This window comes from Syngnathus floridae, chromosome 8 (genome assembly GCF_059516105.1).
Source record: "Syngnathus floridae isolate MCC-2025c chromosome 8, RoL_Sflo_1.0, whole genome shotgun sequence".
Taxonomy (NCBI): Eukaryota; Metazoa; Chordata; class Actinopteri; order Syngnathiformes; family Syngnathidae; genus Syngnathus; species Syngnathus floridae.
Genome location: NC_142420.1, coordinates 2,193,861 through 2,210,554, shown reverse-complemented (window position 1 = coordinate 2,210,554; position 16,694 = coordinate 2,193,861). Strand labels below are relative to the sequence as shown.

Genomic DNA, 16,694 nt, shown 5'->3' with positions numbered 1-16,694 from the left:
CATACATGCTGTATGTGTGTGTGTGTCCATGTGACCTTTACCCCTACTCACCCGGGCGGTGTGTGCGTGCGTGACGGTGGCACACTCCCATTAAAAGGGAAGGAGTGTGTGTGTCTGTGTGTGGGGGTTAGCTCTGTATGTTTAGCTCGGCAGCTGGGATCTGCTCCTTGCTTTTGTTCCTGTTGACCTTTGTGACCTGACACTCACTCCGTGCACACATGTGCGCGCGCACGCACGTTTACACATGTGTACATATTTGCTCGCATGCACCATCAGGCTCAGTGGGGAACATCTATCAGGACTTAATTAGTGTGTGTTGGGGGGTTGGGAGGGGTCACCGAGGACTTCTGAAGGCACAAAAGGCTGGCCTTCGGCCTGCGCTGCCCTTCAGGGTCATTTAAGGATGGCGGCAGAACACACACACGCACACAAACATATGAGGTCCCTCAGTTAGAATTTGCATTGGGGGGGGGGGTTCTGATAATGTGTGTGATCCAATGATAAAATATTTTCTAAAAGCAGTGCATTTTGGGGGTCGTCGCAGAAGGTTCCGGCGAGCGGGACACCTGTTCAGCAAGCAGATGGTCCGCACGCATGCGCCCGCCCGCCCGCCCGCCGCACACTCCCTGAGGAGAGAACCTGTCAGCTGAACCCCAATTAAAGGGTCGCTCCAAGATGGAGGCGGGGGGGGGTTGCAGGTGTGTGCCTAAAAAATTGTGTTTATGCATGTTTGAATTCTTTCTGTGTGCAGGTTAACTTATGAGGCAAAAGAAGTCTCCTTGACCTGGCTGCGCACTTCAGTATGGTAAAAGTTTTTGAAATTCTTTATATACACACATTATATATATAATATATATATATATGTGTGTGTGTGTGTGTGCGTATCCAGCTGCCCACCAAAAACCCTCTTTGTGCATGCCCCCCCCCCCTTTTGAGAGTGTATTAAATGGGGGAGGAGACAAAAAATAGAGAGGGGGGGGTGATGTTAGTGGAGATGGTCCACAGAGGAGAGGGGACACATCTCACTACAAGGTGGTCTGCCGCTAAAGAAGGACGTTCCTACTCTGGCTCCAGTGGACGTTTTCTTAAGTGTACGTGTACCTCTGCTGGCTACAAGACACGCTTGTGGGAAATTGCACTTCCGCAAAAGAGGAGAACAAGGTTTTCGGAGGCCCTTCTGTAAGGTGAGGCTCTTGTTCTTTTTTTTGTAAACGCTCACAAGTATGGCAAAAGTCTTTTGTGTGTCATGTACGTTCAGAGCACACAGAGAAAAATATTTGTCGTATTGTCTGTGTATTATGCTACTAAACGAAATTAAGCAAATCAAGAAAGGAGAACAATAATTGTTAAAAATGATAAATACATTTAAAAAAAATCATCAAATAAAATGGTTGCTAGAAATTTGGCAGGGTTTGGCATTGTTAAAAGTATTTGCACACGTTTGGGATGAAATAAATGAATGTTTCTACAAGATTCTAACATCGCAACGTGTACATGTCATTAAAAATCAAAAAAAGATTTCACATCTATGGCATATATATTAAATTTCACATCTATGAATAAAATAAAACCTTTCACTGACATCCATTGAACATTTTTAAAGTCGGTTTATGAATGAGCTGTCTACAAAAAACGTATCAACTCGACAAAAAATACGCTGTCAGTTTTAGAAAACAGACAACATGGTTTCTCATCTGAATTTTGACTTGTCAAAATATTAGGAACAGCTCTGGGCACGTTGCGAGAAGATTTCGGCAACCAGAGGTGAAAGTGAGTGCGCTGGGGGTGCACACACACACACTGGTGACCTCTATCTATGCATTGAGGCAAGAGGGGGGGGGCACCACCAGTTGCGGCATGCTTTCAAAGTGTGTCCTCAGTAGGCATCTGTTGCCCCCCCCTCCCACTCTGCATGGCCTTTGTACCATCATCCACCCCCCCCCCTCCTTCACACACATCCGACTGGACCCACAGCACCCCCCACCTCCCCTCCAGCCGGTCCCTGGCAGCCGCCCAGCAGGCACCCGAGCGCCGTGTGGAGACTTTTCCAGGCCTCGGGGGAGGATAGGGGTGCAAAAAGGGAGGGAGGGGGGGCAAACGCCCCCAAGGGAGGTCAGTGGTTGAGGAGGCATCTGCTCACTGTGGAGGCATGAGGTGCAGAGACAGAGACGACATATTGCTCAGCAGATGAGTTATTTTGCATACATTGAAAGCGCTCCAAAGCTAAAAAAAAAACCATTTCGCATATCAACAGTGTCCTCAGATGGAGATGGAACTTGCGTCCTATTTATTTCCATCTTGCAGCTGTATAGCTGACAACCGTGTGTGTGTGTGTGTGACACAAACAGTGGGGGAGGTTTAAAAAAAAAAAATCTCCGTCTGTGGGGATGGTCCAGAACAATACTTTGTGTCGCAGAAGGACAGATTGTCTGGCAGCTGCTTTGCTCAAAAGGTGCAAGCCAGACATACTTAACCCCCCCCCCCCACACACACACACACACACTCACACACACACATTGAGTCATAAATGTTACTTTACACTCTAAAACAACTTAAGTAGATACAAACAAAGTTTCAAAGTGGTATTTTAAAAGAATGAGTTTTTCAAAAGTTAATTTTTTTCTTTTTTTTTTTTGAAGGTAAGACTTTAGACTAAAAGGTCCCGCTTAATCAAGTCGGCTCACCAACGCCCCGGGTCTGGATGTGTGAGGTGGCTTCATGGGCCTGAGGGACCATGTGGAGGATGGGACAGGCCACATCCTCAGCCCGGGGCTGGATCTGGACTACCTCCATGTGGACGGCCCCGGCGGCCCGAAAGACGGCGGGACGGTTTCGTCCGCAGCCGTGTCGGCTTCTGCAGACTCCGGCCTTAGCGACAGCACCAATAGCTTGGATAGCAGCAGTGCTAGCTTCAGTAGTTTCTTCTCTGAAGAGAGCGGCGATAGCGAAGATGAGCGGCACCACAACGCTTGCACCCAGGCGGAAACCCAGGCGGAGAACCCGCACGACTGTCGCACCAAAGTGGACTTTGCTCTAAAGCTGGGCTACTCAGAAGAACTGGTGTTGCTGGTGCTGAAGAAACTGGGCCCGGCTGCACTTATCAATGACATCCTAGGGGAACTGGTCAAACTGGGAACCAAGATGGATCCGGTGGGGCCGCCGAGAGGTGGATCTCAGTCTCTTTTGTCGTCCTCCGAGTACTCGTCTTCCTCCTCGGTGGATTCTTGCAGGCTGCTGCGTTCCAACAAACTCCTGGAGGACAAAGACAACTTTCGGCCTGTTGTGGTGGATGGGAGTAACGTGGCCATGAGGTGAGGTTCGCTTTAATCACGAGGTCCTTTTGAAATCATTGACCTCCATGTCCTCCTTCAGTCACGGCAACAAGGAGGTGTTCTCCTGTCAAGGAATCCAGCTGGCGGTTGATTGGTTCTTAGAGCGAGGACACAGTGACATCACGGTTTTTGTCCCCGCCTGGAGGAAGGAGCAATCCCGTCCAGATGCTCTCATCACAGACCAGGAGGTCCTGCGGCAACTGGAGAAAGACAAGATCCTGGTTTTCACGCCATCCCGTCGTGTGCAGGGACGGCGGGTGGTCTGCTACGACGACCGCTTCATCGTCAAGTTGGCCTACGAGTCCGACGGCATCATCGTCTCCAACGACAACTACCGTGACCTGGCCAACGAGAAGCCAGAATGGAAGAAGTTCATCGATGAGCGTCTTCTGATGTACTCCTTTGTCAACGACAAGTAAATGCTTTTTTTTTTTTTTTTTTGTGCACTGCCACTTCTCGGTTCTTTTAATCTCGCATCTACTTTCATTAGATTCATGCCACCAGACGACCCGCTCGGACGCCACGGACCGAGCTTGGAGAACTTCCTGAGGAAGCGAGCTGTCATTCCAGAACACAGAAAGCAGCCGTGTCCTTACGGTAAAAGATTATTTTCATCTTAGGCAGGCAAAGTCAGATGTTGATTTCATTTATTGCTTTAAATTCACACTTGGTAGTCTTTTCATGCCTCTGTTCTTTCTTAGGTAAGAAGTGTACGTACGGTCACAAGTGCAAGTTCTACCACCCAGAACGAGGCAGTCAGCCGCAGCGTTCGGTAGCTGACGAGCTCCGGGCCAGCGCCAAAATGTCCTCTGCCTCATCCAAAGGCCAGAAGGAAGACACCTTCACAGCCCAGAACCAGACATCATCCGAGTCCGGCCGGGGAACTCCAAAGAAAGGATCAAGGTCCCTCACAGAGCTCCTGGAGGACCATCTCAGAGTGCAATCCAAAGTAGAGGAACGCAGGGGAAGCCGTATAAATGTCCTTGGGCATTCCGTACCGGGGAGATTGCCTTTCTCAGGAAATCAAGATGGATGGGATTATCCAAGATCCAAAGGAATGAGTGCAAGTTATTACCGATCCGAGTCTCCGGTGCTGGGCTACAAGACCTCACCCATCCCGAGTCTTCCTACTCCGGAGACTCCCGCGCACTTCTATCTGGAAGATTTTCAAGCCAGGCATCAACGATCCGACTGCGGCACTGAAGGCGGCTCCAAGACGTTCTTCCCAGACCTGATTTTGGATGACAGGCCGATGTGCCACCATCTCCACCATCACCCCTGCCAAAATCAGTACAACAGACCCCTGAACCGAACTCCACCCGGTCTGAGCCAGAACACTTCACCAGGAATCAAACAAGTGGATTTTGAGGCGGAAGAAAGTCCTTTCCAGTCGCGCTCCACTCACATGCCGCCGACTCATCTGCCACTTCTGAGAAGATACCCAGGAGAATGTCACGCTGGTCCGCTTCATCCCTTCCAAACGTCCACCTTCTCTCAGTGCTCCATTCTGCCGAGTTCCCTTTGGCAAGAGGAGCGACTCCAGGATTCCAGAAGCTATCACCAAGGGTCACAGTTTCCCGTCAATCGGAATCATTCTGAGCAACATCAAATGAACTGGGACCGGCGCTACCAGCAGCCCCCGAGACCACGTTACGATCTCTTCCCGATCCAGAATGCAGCTTCAGAGAACATTTGGTCCTCTCCGTTGACAAATGCACATTTGTCACAGCGTGGACTGGCACCACAGACGTCCTTTCTTGAGCCTCTGGTGCAGTCAGAGTCTTCTTCTGTGCCTCAATACCAAGACCGGCGGGAGAGGGTGTTCCTGAACCTCTGTGGTATTTTCCCCACGGATTTGGTAAGGGTGGTGATGAGCCGGAACCCCAGTGTGATTGATGCGCAGGAGCTGGCTGCTGCCATATTGTTGGAGAAAACTCAGGGTAGTTCTTGAACCTTTTTTTGACCCCTCCTAAGGTTTAGTGTTGTCTATGCTCGATCAAAGAAGACGTTTTTCAAAAGTCCCTGCTTTTAGAGCAAAGCAGTTTCTAGTCAAGGGGTAAAATGTGGACTTCCTCGGTAAAGTTCCTTGGTCCATGGCAAGGTTTCTGAGCTCTGGGCCGTAGTTTACAGTCTTGGGGAAGTTTCCAGTTCCAGGACTGTGAAAACGAGTGCTATTTCCAGTAGTACATATGAATACATAAATATGCTATACTAGCACTTAAGATGGGAATTTCTGCTATTTACATTTTGGATGATATGGTTTGGGAGTCGAGGCTTTTAAGGGTAACAGTGCATTCCTAAGTTATTTATTTCTTATATTTTAAGTTATTTATATTATTGGTATTATGATTTGGGCACTTTTGGTTGTTGCGGTCTTGCTTTTTTTTTCAGGCAATCATATCAGGGTATTTTACGAGAGATATAACACAGCCTACCTCGGACTATTTGTGTGTGACTGTCAGGTTATTTTTCATCAGTGTAGACTTTCCCTCAAAAAAGGGAAGTGAAAAGTAAGAAAAAAAAGATTCCTCAAAACTCCCACATCTGATTGGCTCACACAATTTTTTAGAATTTGTCTATATTTTTCAGCTAAAACTTTGGATTTATTTATAAATCATGCTGTGTTTTTTCTGAATGTCCTTAAAAGAGATTTATTAACTTTTCTCAACGGTTAAACTTCCTGGAATTCTTTAGTTTTTGGTACTTCCCTTAAATGAATGGTTCTAATTACAAACATGGTCCAATAAAAGTTTAGAGTTCATAATTCCTAGTTCAGAAGCAAAGTTTTTTTTATTCTGGGGTGAAGTTGCTAGTTCCGAAGGAATTCTTTTGGTATTTTGTGGTAGTACATTGCCAGGTCAGATTTACCTCAAATTTAGTCTTTTCATTAGCTTGTCAGTATTTAAAATCGGCCTTCTTTCTTGTTGAAGCACTTCTAGCTGTCTCAAGTGAAATTATTAATAATTATTATAAAAGATTTGCCTCAGTAAACGTGGAGAAAACTGGTGCCTGGTTGGCGCATGTTCCTACCTCTTTGTTGATACAAATTGTATCCTACTAACGGTAACTGTATTTATATGAGAATATATAAGACGTCTTTGTGTATTTCTGACAAACCTTGTCAGCACAATTTTCTTTTTCCCAGTCAATATTCCGAATAACTCATTTTTCTACGATGTTCAGCTTGAAAATTTGTCAGCTTGGTGACTTATATACGCAATAAAAGATGTTCTGCAACATCAAATATAATTGTAAAATGTTTGAAACATCAAACTAAAATATTAAGAAATGGGGACCAAGGTTGAAAGACAAGATGGTGTAGTGTGGTTTGAAACAAAAGAATTTCAAAAATAAACATTTATGAGCCATTTTTGTTCTTTTGCATTATTTTTGCGTTGATGTCATTTTTCTCCATGCCACTAGAGGGACTCACGTGCATTGTACTGGGAAAAAGTATATGACCCCGTAGTGAACTTTGGCTGACAGGAAGTCAAATACATTTTGAACGAGTCAATGCCTTGAAACTACCGGTGTTTTCGCTCAGAATTGTTCGCGGCGGCGTTCGTTTGGAAATTGTGGATGTGAGGAGGGCAAACGTTTGGGGTTGTGGAAGATTGGAGCGGCATCAGCCACAGAGGCAAGCCCAATACCAGCGTCGACACACCTGGAGAGACTCATCAATGCTGGCCAACGCTCGATTGGGGTATGTTTTGATTACCACTGTTTTCTTTTAGTGTGTGTACTTGCGGGCTTCATTGGAAATCCAATTTACCTTTCATGGCTTTCATGACTTTTAAAGGCAGAACCCCAAATTAAAGTGACTGGTGAAAGTGCAGATGTAAAACTATGACAAGTAGGAAAAAAAGTAGTCATTTTGTACCGCTGCAAACAGACTTTTTTTGTCTATCATGTTGAAGCAATTCAAAAAAGTATTTTCTGTTCTCCACATTTCGTCCAGTTACTACTATACCCTCAAAACTAATCAAGATGAAAGAAAAGGCTAACGTATCGCCCATTTCTCTTTCCTGTCTATTTACTATCATAATTCAAACATACCTAACCTTGCTATTTTAGCTTGATAGTAACACGTTGGAATATAACCTAATAACATGCCAATGTTTATAAATAATACTTGGAATATAACCTAATAACATACCAATGTTTATAAATAATACAAGGACATCTTTTAAATGACTTTTATGGGGCTCTTTTATCCAATGGGAGACTAAGGTCTGCAAAAAAAACAAATACTGCTGCAGGGTCACAAAAAGGCTCAAGACGCTTGAGTTTGTTTGGTTTGCGTGTTTACTGGGTCAGCTGATGAGCCACATGAACAGGAATCAAAGAAAAATGCATGAGGAACCTACACAGGACACAGAATGGTTTAAAAGAATCCTAGCCAGAAAGAAAATGTTGGAAATCAAAGTGAGCGAGCGACATTTAAAGCTAGAGTCATCCGCGCAGGTCGGCCATTTTTTGTTGGCCGGTAAAAAGACGTTTTTTTTAGGGGGTCGGGGGATTGGCGGATTTTTGGCGAGGTGCAAGCGAGTCCCTGTTTGAGGTTTTGTTGTGCGGCGCCCTCACATGGACTCGAACTCGTCGACACGCTGCTTGGTGTTGCCCTGTCGGATCTGCCGCAGCGTCTTGTACTTGTCGCGGCCTGCTCGCACATTCTCGGCATGAAGGACGTCGTTGGTTGTGTTCTTGGTGTCGTCACGAGCCTCCGCTAGCTCAGAGCTCAGCGCCTGACCAAGAAATAGAACAGTTGCATTGAAGTTTTTCGAAATACCCCCCTCCCCTTATTTTGTGGCTCTACGCGGCGGCCTGACCTGCAGCTGCTTCTTGACACGCTGGTTCTTGTGCGCCTCGGTAACTCTGTGCTCTTCGCTGCGCTGGCTGCTGATTCCGTAGCTTAAGAGCTCGGCGCTGGCCTCTTCGTTGCTCTCGTCGTGCTCGTCATGCTCGTGCGGCGCCGTAGTGGGCGATGTCATGGCCATTCGCAGTTCCTCTCGCGTCCTCTCCAAATCATCCTGCGCCGCCATGGCCTGAGCGAGAGGAAACGTGGCTGTTTTTTTTTTTTAAACATTTTTAAACGTTGAAGGTCCCATGCCATCAAAATCCACTCCCTCACTGTTTTGATGCAAAACAATGGCCTAAATGACCTTTACAAACCCGATAAAACAACTATTTTTTACATGGGACCTTTGAAGTAAAGACGTTAGTGTTGTCAAGTTGTACTTTGTGCTGCCATTCAGTGGCGTCTTCCTCCTTTTTCCGCTTGGCTTCTTCCAAGAGCGAGATTTTGGCGGTGAACTCGGCTAATTCGGCAGCCTGTCAATCACAGCACGTTATCGTCACCAGTAAAGTACGAATGGCGAGGGGGGAGAGTACCAGTTGCTCCTGGGTCGTCATCTGGTCGGCCGCCTGCTGCGCGAGGGCGGCTTTGGCTTCCTCGGCGGCCCTCCGCTCCTGGTCCAGACGCTGGGCTTCTTCCTTAGCCCGCTTCCTCTCCTGTTCCAGCTCCAGGGCTTTGCGGGTCTGCTCCTCCAGTTCTTTCTGCGCCCGCTGCGTCTGCTCCTCGATGTTGCGCAGGCGCTCCATCAGCTCGTCCTTCTCGCGCTCCATGCGCTGCTTCTCCTTCTCGGCATGCTCGCGCTTCTTCTTCTCATTCTCCAGCTGCGCTCTGGACCGAGGGGGATCGATCGAGGGCACGACATCAAGAAGCGAGTAGACGGGAAGGCTGGCGCAACATTGCTGTACCTCTCCATCTGCTTGTGATGTTTTTCCTCCCGGGCCTGAGCCTTCATCTGCTGCACCTCAATGGTGTCGGGCTTCCTGCGCCGCATGTAGAGCTCGTGGTTGCCCATGCACAGCGCCAGGATGCGCTTGTTGATGCGCAGGCGAGGCGCGTAGAACACAAAGTCCTGCAGTGAACAAAGTTCGAGGTTTCCCCACCAAAAAAAATAATGTTCAGAACATTTGAAAAGTAATTTACCGGTGCTTTCTTGTCAATGGGCTTGATGACAAACTTCTTGTCATTGAAGGAGATGTTTCGGATCTCGCTCCACGGGAAGCCTATCTTGGGCGACAACCTGATGAAAATATTGCAAATTATGATTAGACTCGAGAAAAAAATGCCCAGTCAATTGTCACCTTCCATTGTCACCACAAGGGGGCAATGTAGCCACATAAATGCCATACTTGTCAGAAGGTATTAAAAAGCAGCAGTGAAGGTCAAAATGAGCCATTTTGTGCATTTTAAAAATTCAAACCCGACTGCCTTTGATGTCATAAGATCCGCAAATCAGTAGTTCTCTGATTTGCACTCATTTCATCTTACTTGTCTTCGTGCTCGTAGATGTTGAGCCCGAGGGCGTCGACGCCAAGCCACAGCTCGGTGCCCTTCTTGTTCTTGATCTCAAAGTAGTTGACGCCGTACATCTCCAGGTCCTGAGCGATCTTCAGGTACTCCATCATGGCGTCCTCCCTGCGTACACATATCGTATTTAAGTTCGGACACCTCCGATGTATTTATTGATGAAATATTGAACGGTAGGTAGCCGCCACCTGAGCATGCTCCGGTGTTCCTCGTGCCAGGTTTGTATTCTGTCCTCCCACTGCTCCTTTGTCAGCTTGTGTTGCTCCAGAACTCTGCCAGCCAGAACGGGACGAGACGAGACGTCACCGCGATGACAAAAGGGCGGCTCTCATTGCGCGTTTGTACCTTTGTGGCAGCAGGCGGTCGGCCGCCAGGTAGCCAGACTTGTGCACGTCCTTGTTGTGGTCGCCGTACTTGGCCTGGACGGCGTAGGAGGCCAAGAGCACGGCGGTCTCGGGGGGGCAGTAGTTCTCGTCGTTTAAGACGGCTTCCTTCACCTGTGTGGAGCAAAATGAAAATACAACACGGATTTTTTACAGTATGTTCTGCCTCCTGTTTGATTTGGGTGTAATTCGGCTGTTGACCACTAGATGACAGCAGACCTTTGCTTGACGTGTAAATTTGAAAGAATAAGCACAGGAAGCATTTCAATATTACGCTAGTTTCTTTAGCATGATATTCTGATATTCCAACTGCCGACAGCACGTTTAGACCGGTACAAGGAGGTACCTGAAGGAAGAAGAGCCTCTGTGTGATCTCTTGGATGAGCTCTTCCGAGACGTCCTCTGGAAAGAACTTTGCCCTAAACTTGAATTGCAGAGGGTTCTCCTTTTTCACGTCCTGCTGCGTAACCTGGGTAGGAAAAGAAAAAAAAAATCCCAAATGACAGCGATGCATTCAGGTTAGCGTTGCCTTCAAGGGAATTTTCCATGTCGCTCACCTTTTTGTTGAGCTTCAGCCATGTGACGTAGCCTTTGCTGTCGATGTACTGAAGGCCGAAGAACCAAACCTCCCTCAGGCCAACAGTCTTCACCACCTGGACAACAAGTGGGTGTTTGTTTTATTTTTCGTTTCCCCAATCTTAAATTTAGTATGAGATTTGAGAATCTTGAATTCACAGGGGCACCAAGATGTATTAGTAATTATGGATCAGAGATTTTCCAACTCATCAGTCAAGGACACTTCCAAAGTGATTGGAGTGAGCTTCTTCCAGGTTAGTCAAATTAATCTGTCACCAAGTTGGATTGTTTTCGCTTGCTGATGGGGTTACGTTTCTCTACAACTTTTGCTATTTGGGAAGAAATTTAGCTCAGGGCACCTCCAAATCGCCTTCCTTGGCTGCACCGGGAACCAGAGTACCTGCATAGATGATCAATTACGAGTCAGTCTGAAGCTGAGAATCTGATGCCCTAATTCTACAGGGGCCGAGAGATTACAAAATGGAGATTGAAGGACATTTTCCACCAACGTTGTCGTATAGCTCGGCACCTCAGAATCACGTCGCGTGGTGTATTTTTATCCTGCAGAATTTGATTATCCAACAGGTCAGCTAATGACTGATTTAAGATGACATGTATTGTCACAGGCACGGCTGTATGACGTGGCTTGTGAAAAGCAGAACCCATAAAAAAAAAAAACGAAAGCCTCCCCTTTCATTTGTTTTCCTTCCTCTACATCACTGAAACCTTTCAGGACCCGGAACAATGCTGAAAGCCGCCCTTTAACTCGTGTGTGAGTGCACACACACACACACACAAATATACAGGCACAAAGAGATCTTTGTCAGTCTCGTAATAGAACCAAAAGCGACCCAAGCACCTACTGGCACACATTGCCAGTGTCGCTTTTGCTTTGATGGAACAACAAAAGATGACTCAGAACGAAGGATTTTTTTTTTTATTTATTATGTACTGTATGTAATATGAGAAAGGGGCCAGAATTTTACGTATTAAATATTAATTCTGGGCTTCCTGGTGGAATTTGCATGTTGTCCACATGCAAGTCAAATGATGTCGATGAACTTGTATTGACACATTTCACTGTGTGTGTGCTCACCTGGTCAAAGAGCTGCTTGCCTGTTGTGTTGGGCTGGATGGCAAACTCCAACTCAGCATCCATGGTGGTAACACGGACGTTCGTCTGCAGGACAAAGATGACGTCATCAAAAGTCAAGTGTGTGCGTTAAGTGTGGGAGCAGGAGAACGGGGCCATGTGCTGCCTTTGAGGTTATTTTGTGTGCAAGGCTGCAGCTTGTTGATAAGGTTTCCACGATATGCAAACAAAGCGTACGTGAAGCGTTGTCGGCTACTCGGGGAGGAATTATTGAATGAATTCAGGCCCCCTCCTTTCTCTTGCGCCAACACCTCTATAAATTTGTAATATGAAAACGGGCCCGGCTAGTTTGCTGCCTAAACGGGTGGCATTCAACGGGTCAGTGAGCTAAGCGCCAAGCCATTTTGAGTATCTCCAGTGCTTCACTTCTTCAAATGCCCCGTGGCGGCTAATCTGGATCACAGTGCAAGATGTCAGCGGACAGACGCTGCCAGGCAGGCGGTCAGGCCGGATTAACCAGATTGCCTTTCGGGGTTGACCACCTCCAGATTGTGGAAACACAAACACACGAGGCCACTGAGGAAAATTGAAGACAAGTCCGCATTTTGTGCTTTCTCTTGTGCCTTCTGGCCTCGTAACAATGTCGGCCAAAGCGTGCGTTTTGTGTTAAGTGCAGCAGGACCGCCTAGCGACATTGTTTGTGTGTGTCCGTGTCCAGACTCAGACAGCCATAATTAAAAGCTAAGCTGGTTAGCAGGCTTGCAAGGGCAGCAGCGGCAAACTTATTCACCTCATCCTCACATGCACGCCCACATCGTTATGCATTCGACTTCAGGGTAGTTTTTTAAGTGAAAATTTGAATCTTTATTTCTTGTAATTTTATATCAAGTGTGTATAAAATGATTTTTTTTCCCCCTCATGTTTTTTCTAATGTAAAATACATCTTTTAAAAATGACCTTTTTTTGCTTTTTATTCACTGAAAAGTACTATTATAGTATTATTGCCACATTTGGGTTTCCTTTTGTAGTTTTTAACACTTTTTTTTTCTTTCTTTCATGAGATGTAGCAACACACCTTGCAAGCAAATGCCGCTGCGTTACATCAGCTCTGTCGGCCGCATCACGTAAGCAAGAGGAAACGATCAAGTTGCTCTTGGTGCGTGTGTTGTGTGTTGTGTGTGTGAAGCGTTGCATTGTGGGACGCTCGCAGGCTTTATAATAAATGAAACATGAGATTAAGATAAGAGGGGGACGAGATGATGGTCATTAAATTCGAGTAAGTGAACACACATAAAGGACTTAACTGCAAAAACTTGGCTAAAAGAAAAAATGATATTTAAATTAAAAAAATGTCAATAAAACATGGAAAACATACAAAAAGTGATGGTCATTAATTTTCCTGTTCTATTAATGGCCTGACACGCAGCTAACAAAGCTAAGGACGGAGACGTGTTTTGAACAAGCGCTGCAAGACGCCAAAGCGCACAGAGCAGGCGGTGAAAAGGTCCTGTGTGTTTGCGAAGGGGTCACCAGGGGATAATGTAACCAGACTGGCAGTTCTCCCTCAGGGCGCCATTGGATATGGCAGGTGAACTTAAAAAAAAAAAAGTGCCTCTCTCTCTCTCAAGCTCTCACTCGCTTTCCCTTCACGGCATTCTAACAGCCTTTCTCGCTCTTTGTGGTAAAAAAAAAAAAAATCATTTCTAGCATATCGTCATACTCCTGTGAATAATTAATGATTACATAAATAAAGAACAATGTTTTTGGACTATTTTAACTTGTCGTGATTTGCCGGAACCCTCGTTTGTGCAATACGCGGTGGAGAAACTCACCGGCTTGGGCATCTTCATCCTCTCTCAGGCTGTCTTCTGCTTCTGAAAAAAAGAGAAAGAAGTCGTCCTTCGTCTTCCTGCCAACGACAAAACGCACGACGGCATCAATAATGGAACAAAAAAAAAGTTTGGAACTTGACCAAAGAGTCGTACAGCTAAAGTAGGTCACACTTTCTTCTCAAACTTTCCTACATTTTTATTGCAAGAGGGATTTACATATTCAAATGGATCTTGTCAGTTTTATAATCCCATCCAGGCTTTAGGAAGAAAGGAGAGTGACTTCAATTTGACACCTTCCTTTTAGGACAAGTCCTGAAGGTAAATGTGGCCTAGAAAAGGAAACCACAGAGCCGGCCGGCCGTCTCTGTACAGTGTTACCGCCGACAGTATTGAAATATCACCTTGTGTTTTATTGTACTTTGAATAATTTGAGTCGTAATTAAAAAGTGTTTCTATTATCCATTTAAAACGTGGATTTTCATCACTTTTTACAAAAATCAGTCCAGTCGGTCCACTAGACATAACCTTGTGTAATTTTGTAGCACCGACTTGCTTTGCAATCACATTTGGCAGGAACGACGTTGCCAATCGGCTTTGTTCCACATAAATTTAATCATTTTAATGTCCGGGGCTTTATGGCAACACACCTACGGTGGAACACGATATATATATATATATATATATATATATATATATATATATATATATATATTATATATAACATTACAGGGAAAAAAGGTCAGGCTATGATTTACATAATCATCCAAAATAATTTTTAAATTTTTCTCTTTCTAATAAATATATTATGCGGTAGTTTATTTGTACACAAAAAAAATTATATTTCAAGAATAGTCTATATATATTTGCTATAGAATTGCTTGTGTGGTGGCAACGGTGTATGAGGCACCTCACAGTTGAGTCGATTCTCCACACTAAAATTTTCATTTCCGCTGAGACTTCCTGCCTCAACTTTGGCCTAGTGTTCTAGTATTTTTTGTTAATATACAACACATATAATTCATCAGATGAAGAAAATAACTGGTGTGTGTGACTCAACTGGCTTATGAATATATTTTTGAAGAGAGCACTTTACTTTTTATTGGTATTGGAACTCTTGTTTTTGGTAAGTGTTTGACTTCATGTTTAAAAAAAAAAAACTTTACAATGGGACTTGTGTAGCTAAGCAGATATGCAGCTGAAAATGCGAAATTTTTACAGGAATAAAACTTGCCGTTTACTCTTTATATTCTGTTTATAATTTAGAGAACAGTCCAAACTGTACCTGAATAAAGTTAACCTCTGACAGGAAAATGTGATAATTTTATAAGGATTATTACACAAATTTAGAAATATCAAAATTGATAATTATGCAATTTTACTTTAAAATTTGCTAATTCCATATTACAAGGACTGCCAAGCGACTGAACAAGAGGCGTGACCGGCAAAAACCAAAGCAGCCAATCAAAAAACTCACTGCTTCGCTTTGACGCCGAAGGGTCGTAACAGACAAGCGGCGTAGCCAATCACAATGTCCTTACGCGCTCAATTGGCCAATCAGTGTGCTTTAAACTCAGCGCTTGGATTTGAGGCTACAGAAATCTTGGCTGGTTAACGGCGGTGCCGCCTAGTTAACTGCCGCGTTTAAATGACAGCTGGTGACGTGCTAAACGGGCCAAAATAGCGGATGATGGCTTGTGATTCAGAGCGGCTTTGAAAAAAGGGAAGTGAAGATGACTCACTGGAACAAATGTTTTCGGGCTACCTTAATGTGCTTCAAACATGTCAATGGCACTCGAATTAACGTCAACAGATGTAGCCGGCTAATCCAGTTGATAGCCAGGTAGGTCCCCAGACCCAAAAGCAGCTTAAATGACTTGTGTCCATCCCAAAGAAGCCTTCTAATAATATCTCGGACATTAACCATCTTCTGAACACGGCTGCAAGTCATTAAACGTGCCCCGGAAGTGCCTCCTGAGTGCGGGGGTAACCAATTAGCTTCACCGATAATGACGCACCTCACCTCGGCGACAAGAGTGACACCTTGTCACTCGTCTCCAAAATGTGCGCAAAGTCAGCGCCGGAAAACGAATTGTCCCAAGATGATAAGGGGATAAACTCCCAGCTCGACCGCACTGTGATGCCTGTAAGGGATTGATACCACGGCACCACCACCGGACCAGGACTCTTAGCTGTCAGTGGCCATCCAGGTAGACTAAAAAGTTGCTCAAAGCCCACTTCAACGAACATTGAATGAGCCACATGTTAAAATTGGATCTCAAAGCGTGAGTCAGCGCCACAGTGCGACTTCAAGTCCTTAAAGGTTCCTCGGAGATGTCCCCAGTGTACAGGAGTAAACTAATTAGCCTGGCCGCTATATGACGCACCTCTCCTCGGCGGCGACTGTGACACCTTACCGCTTTCCACACACCTCCAAAATGACATTCAAGTCGGTGCCGGAAAACGCCGAAGAAGCGGCGAATATCCAAAGTCGACAAAAGCAATCAGCCCCGGTTGGAACTCACCAGCACGGCCGCGCCGCGTCAAGGTAAAGGATGCCTACGATGGAGTGTTGTCACCCCGCTACCAGCGGTCCACTCTGCGCCTCCTCCTCCCTCCTGAACCGGGCGCTGTCGCTTTATATATCCACACAAGGATAAAAATAGCCCGCTGGCTCGACGGCGATGACCGGACACGGAGCTCACTGACACGGGGTAAGACTCGTCACAAAGTCACGTATGTACGTACGTAGCAATATGGCTGACTAAGTTGATAGCGAGGCGTGGTGGTGGTGGTGAGCTGTGAGCAGGCTCCCCCTCAGCCTCACTCGCTTCTCGCCTCGCTTGTCTCTGCTCGCCTTGCACTCCCCCCTCCCTTCTGCAACAAGCTCAACTTGTATATTATTTCCTAATATTGCATAAGAAAGTTCAACTATGATCAGGAAAAAGTTGGTAGATTGGGGTATTTAAATATTTCAGAGACGCTACAATGAGTTATAAGTTTTTCTTTAAGGTTTAAAGTTGTCTATTAACCTTTTTAAGTTCAATAACATGTAACCTTATAAGGTACAATATAGCTTTTATAGCCTTAAGTAGACTTTTT

The 16,694-nt window shown here is 45.6% G+C and overlaps 3 protein-coding genes and 1 long non-coding RNA gene across 9 annotated transcripts in view; 3 read left to right on the top strand and 1 right to left on the bottom strand.

The window, feature by feature from the left end:
• Positions 1-136: 136 nt before the first annotated feature.
• LOC148393903 (putative ribonuclease ZC3H12C) lies at positions 137-6,657 on the top strand. Its single transcript, XM_088382067.1, has 6 exons — positions 137-805; positions 890-1,184; positions 2,640-3,311; positions 3,373-3,747; positions 3,823-3,929; positions 4,034-6,657. The coding sequence occupies exons 3-6, from the start codon at positions 2,719-2,721 to the stop codon at positions 5,281-5,283; spliced, it is 2,325 nt and encodes a 774-aa protein (XP_088238193.1). The 5' UTR covers positions 137-805; positions 890-1,184; positions 2,640-2,718; the 3' UTR covers positions 5,284-6,657.
• A 128-nt stretch (positions 6,658-6,785) lies between these two features.
• On the top strand, positions 6,786-14,064 carry LOC148393902 (uncharacterized). 5 transcript variants are annotated; one of them, XR_015860026.1, is made up of 8 exons: positions 6,786-7,035; positions 10,414-10,567; positions 10,670-10,758; positions 10,832-10,924; positions 12,825-12,887; positions 13,287-13,351; positions 13,624-13,755; positions 13,834-14,064. It is a non-coding gene; the product is annotated as an uncharacterized LOC148393902 (long non-coding RNA). The 5 variants fall into 5 exon arrangements; XR_015860027.1 differs by having other exon boundaries at positions 12,825-12,919; XR_015860024.1 differs by lacking the exon at positions 13,287-13,351.
• LOC148393901 (radixin) lies at positions 7,620-16,424 on the bottom strand. 2 transcript variants are annotated; one of them, XM_088383672.1, is made up of 14 exons: positions 16,118-16,424; positions 13,596-13,672; positions 11,767-11,850; positions 10,652-10,747; positions 10,441-10,563; positions 10,057-10,208; positions 9,900-9,983; positions 9,673-9,819; positions 9,328-9,424; positions 9,093-9,256; positions 8,724-9,015; positions 8,535-8,663; positions 8,162-8,377; positions 7,620-8,077 (listed from the first exon to the last, which is right to left on the bottom strand). In XM_088383672.1, exons 2-14 carry the CDS (start codon positions 13,611-13,613, stop codon positions 7,913-7,915), a joined length of 1,767 nt encoding a protein of 588 aa, XP_088239798.1. In that variant the 5' UTR covers positions 13,614-13,672; positions 16,118-16,424; the 3' UTR covers positions 7,620-7,912. The 2 variants fall into 2 exon arrangements, with proteins under 2 accessions (XP_088239798.1, XP_088239799.1); XM_088383673.1 differs by having other exon boundaries at positions 8,571-8,663; positions 16,118-16,422.
• Positions 15,215-16,694, top strand: part of rnf17 (ring finger protein 17) — a 45,789-nt gene continuing 44,309 nt past the window's right edge. The window contains exon 1 of the mRNA XM_088383658.1: positions 15,215-16,306. The gene's annotated coding sequence lies outside the window, so the exon portion shown is untranslated. The remainder of the gene's footprint in view (positions 16,307-16,694) is intronic.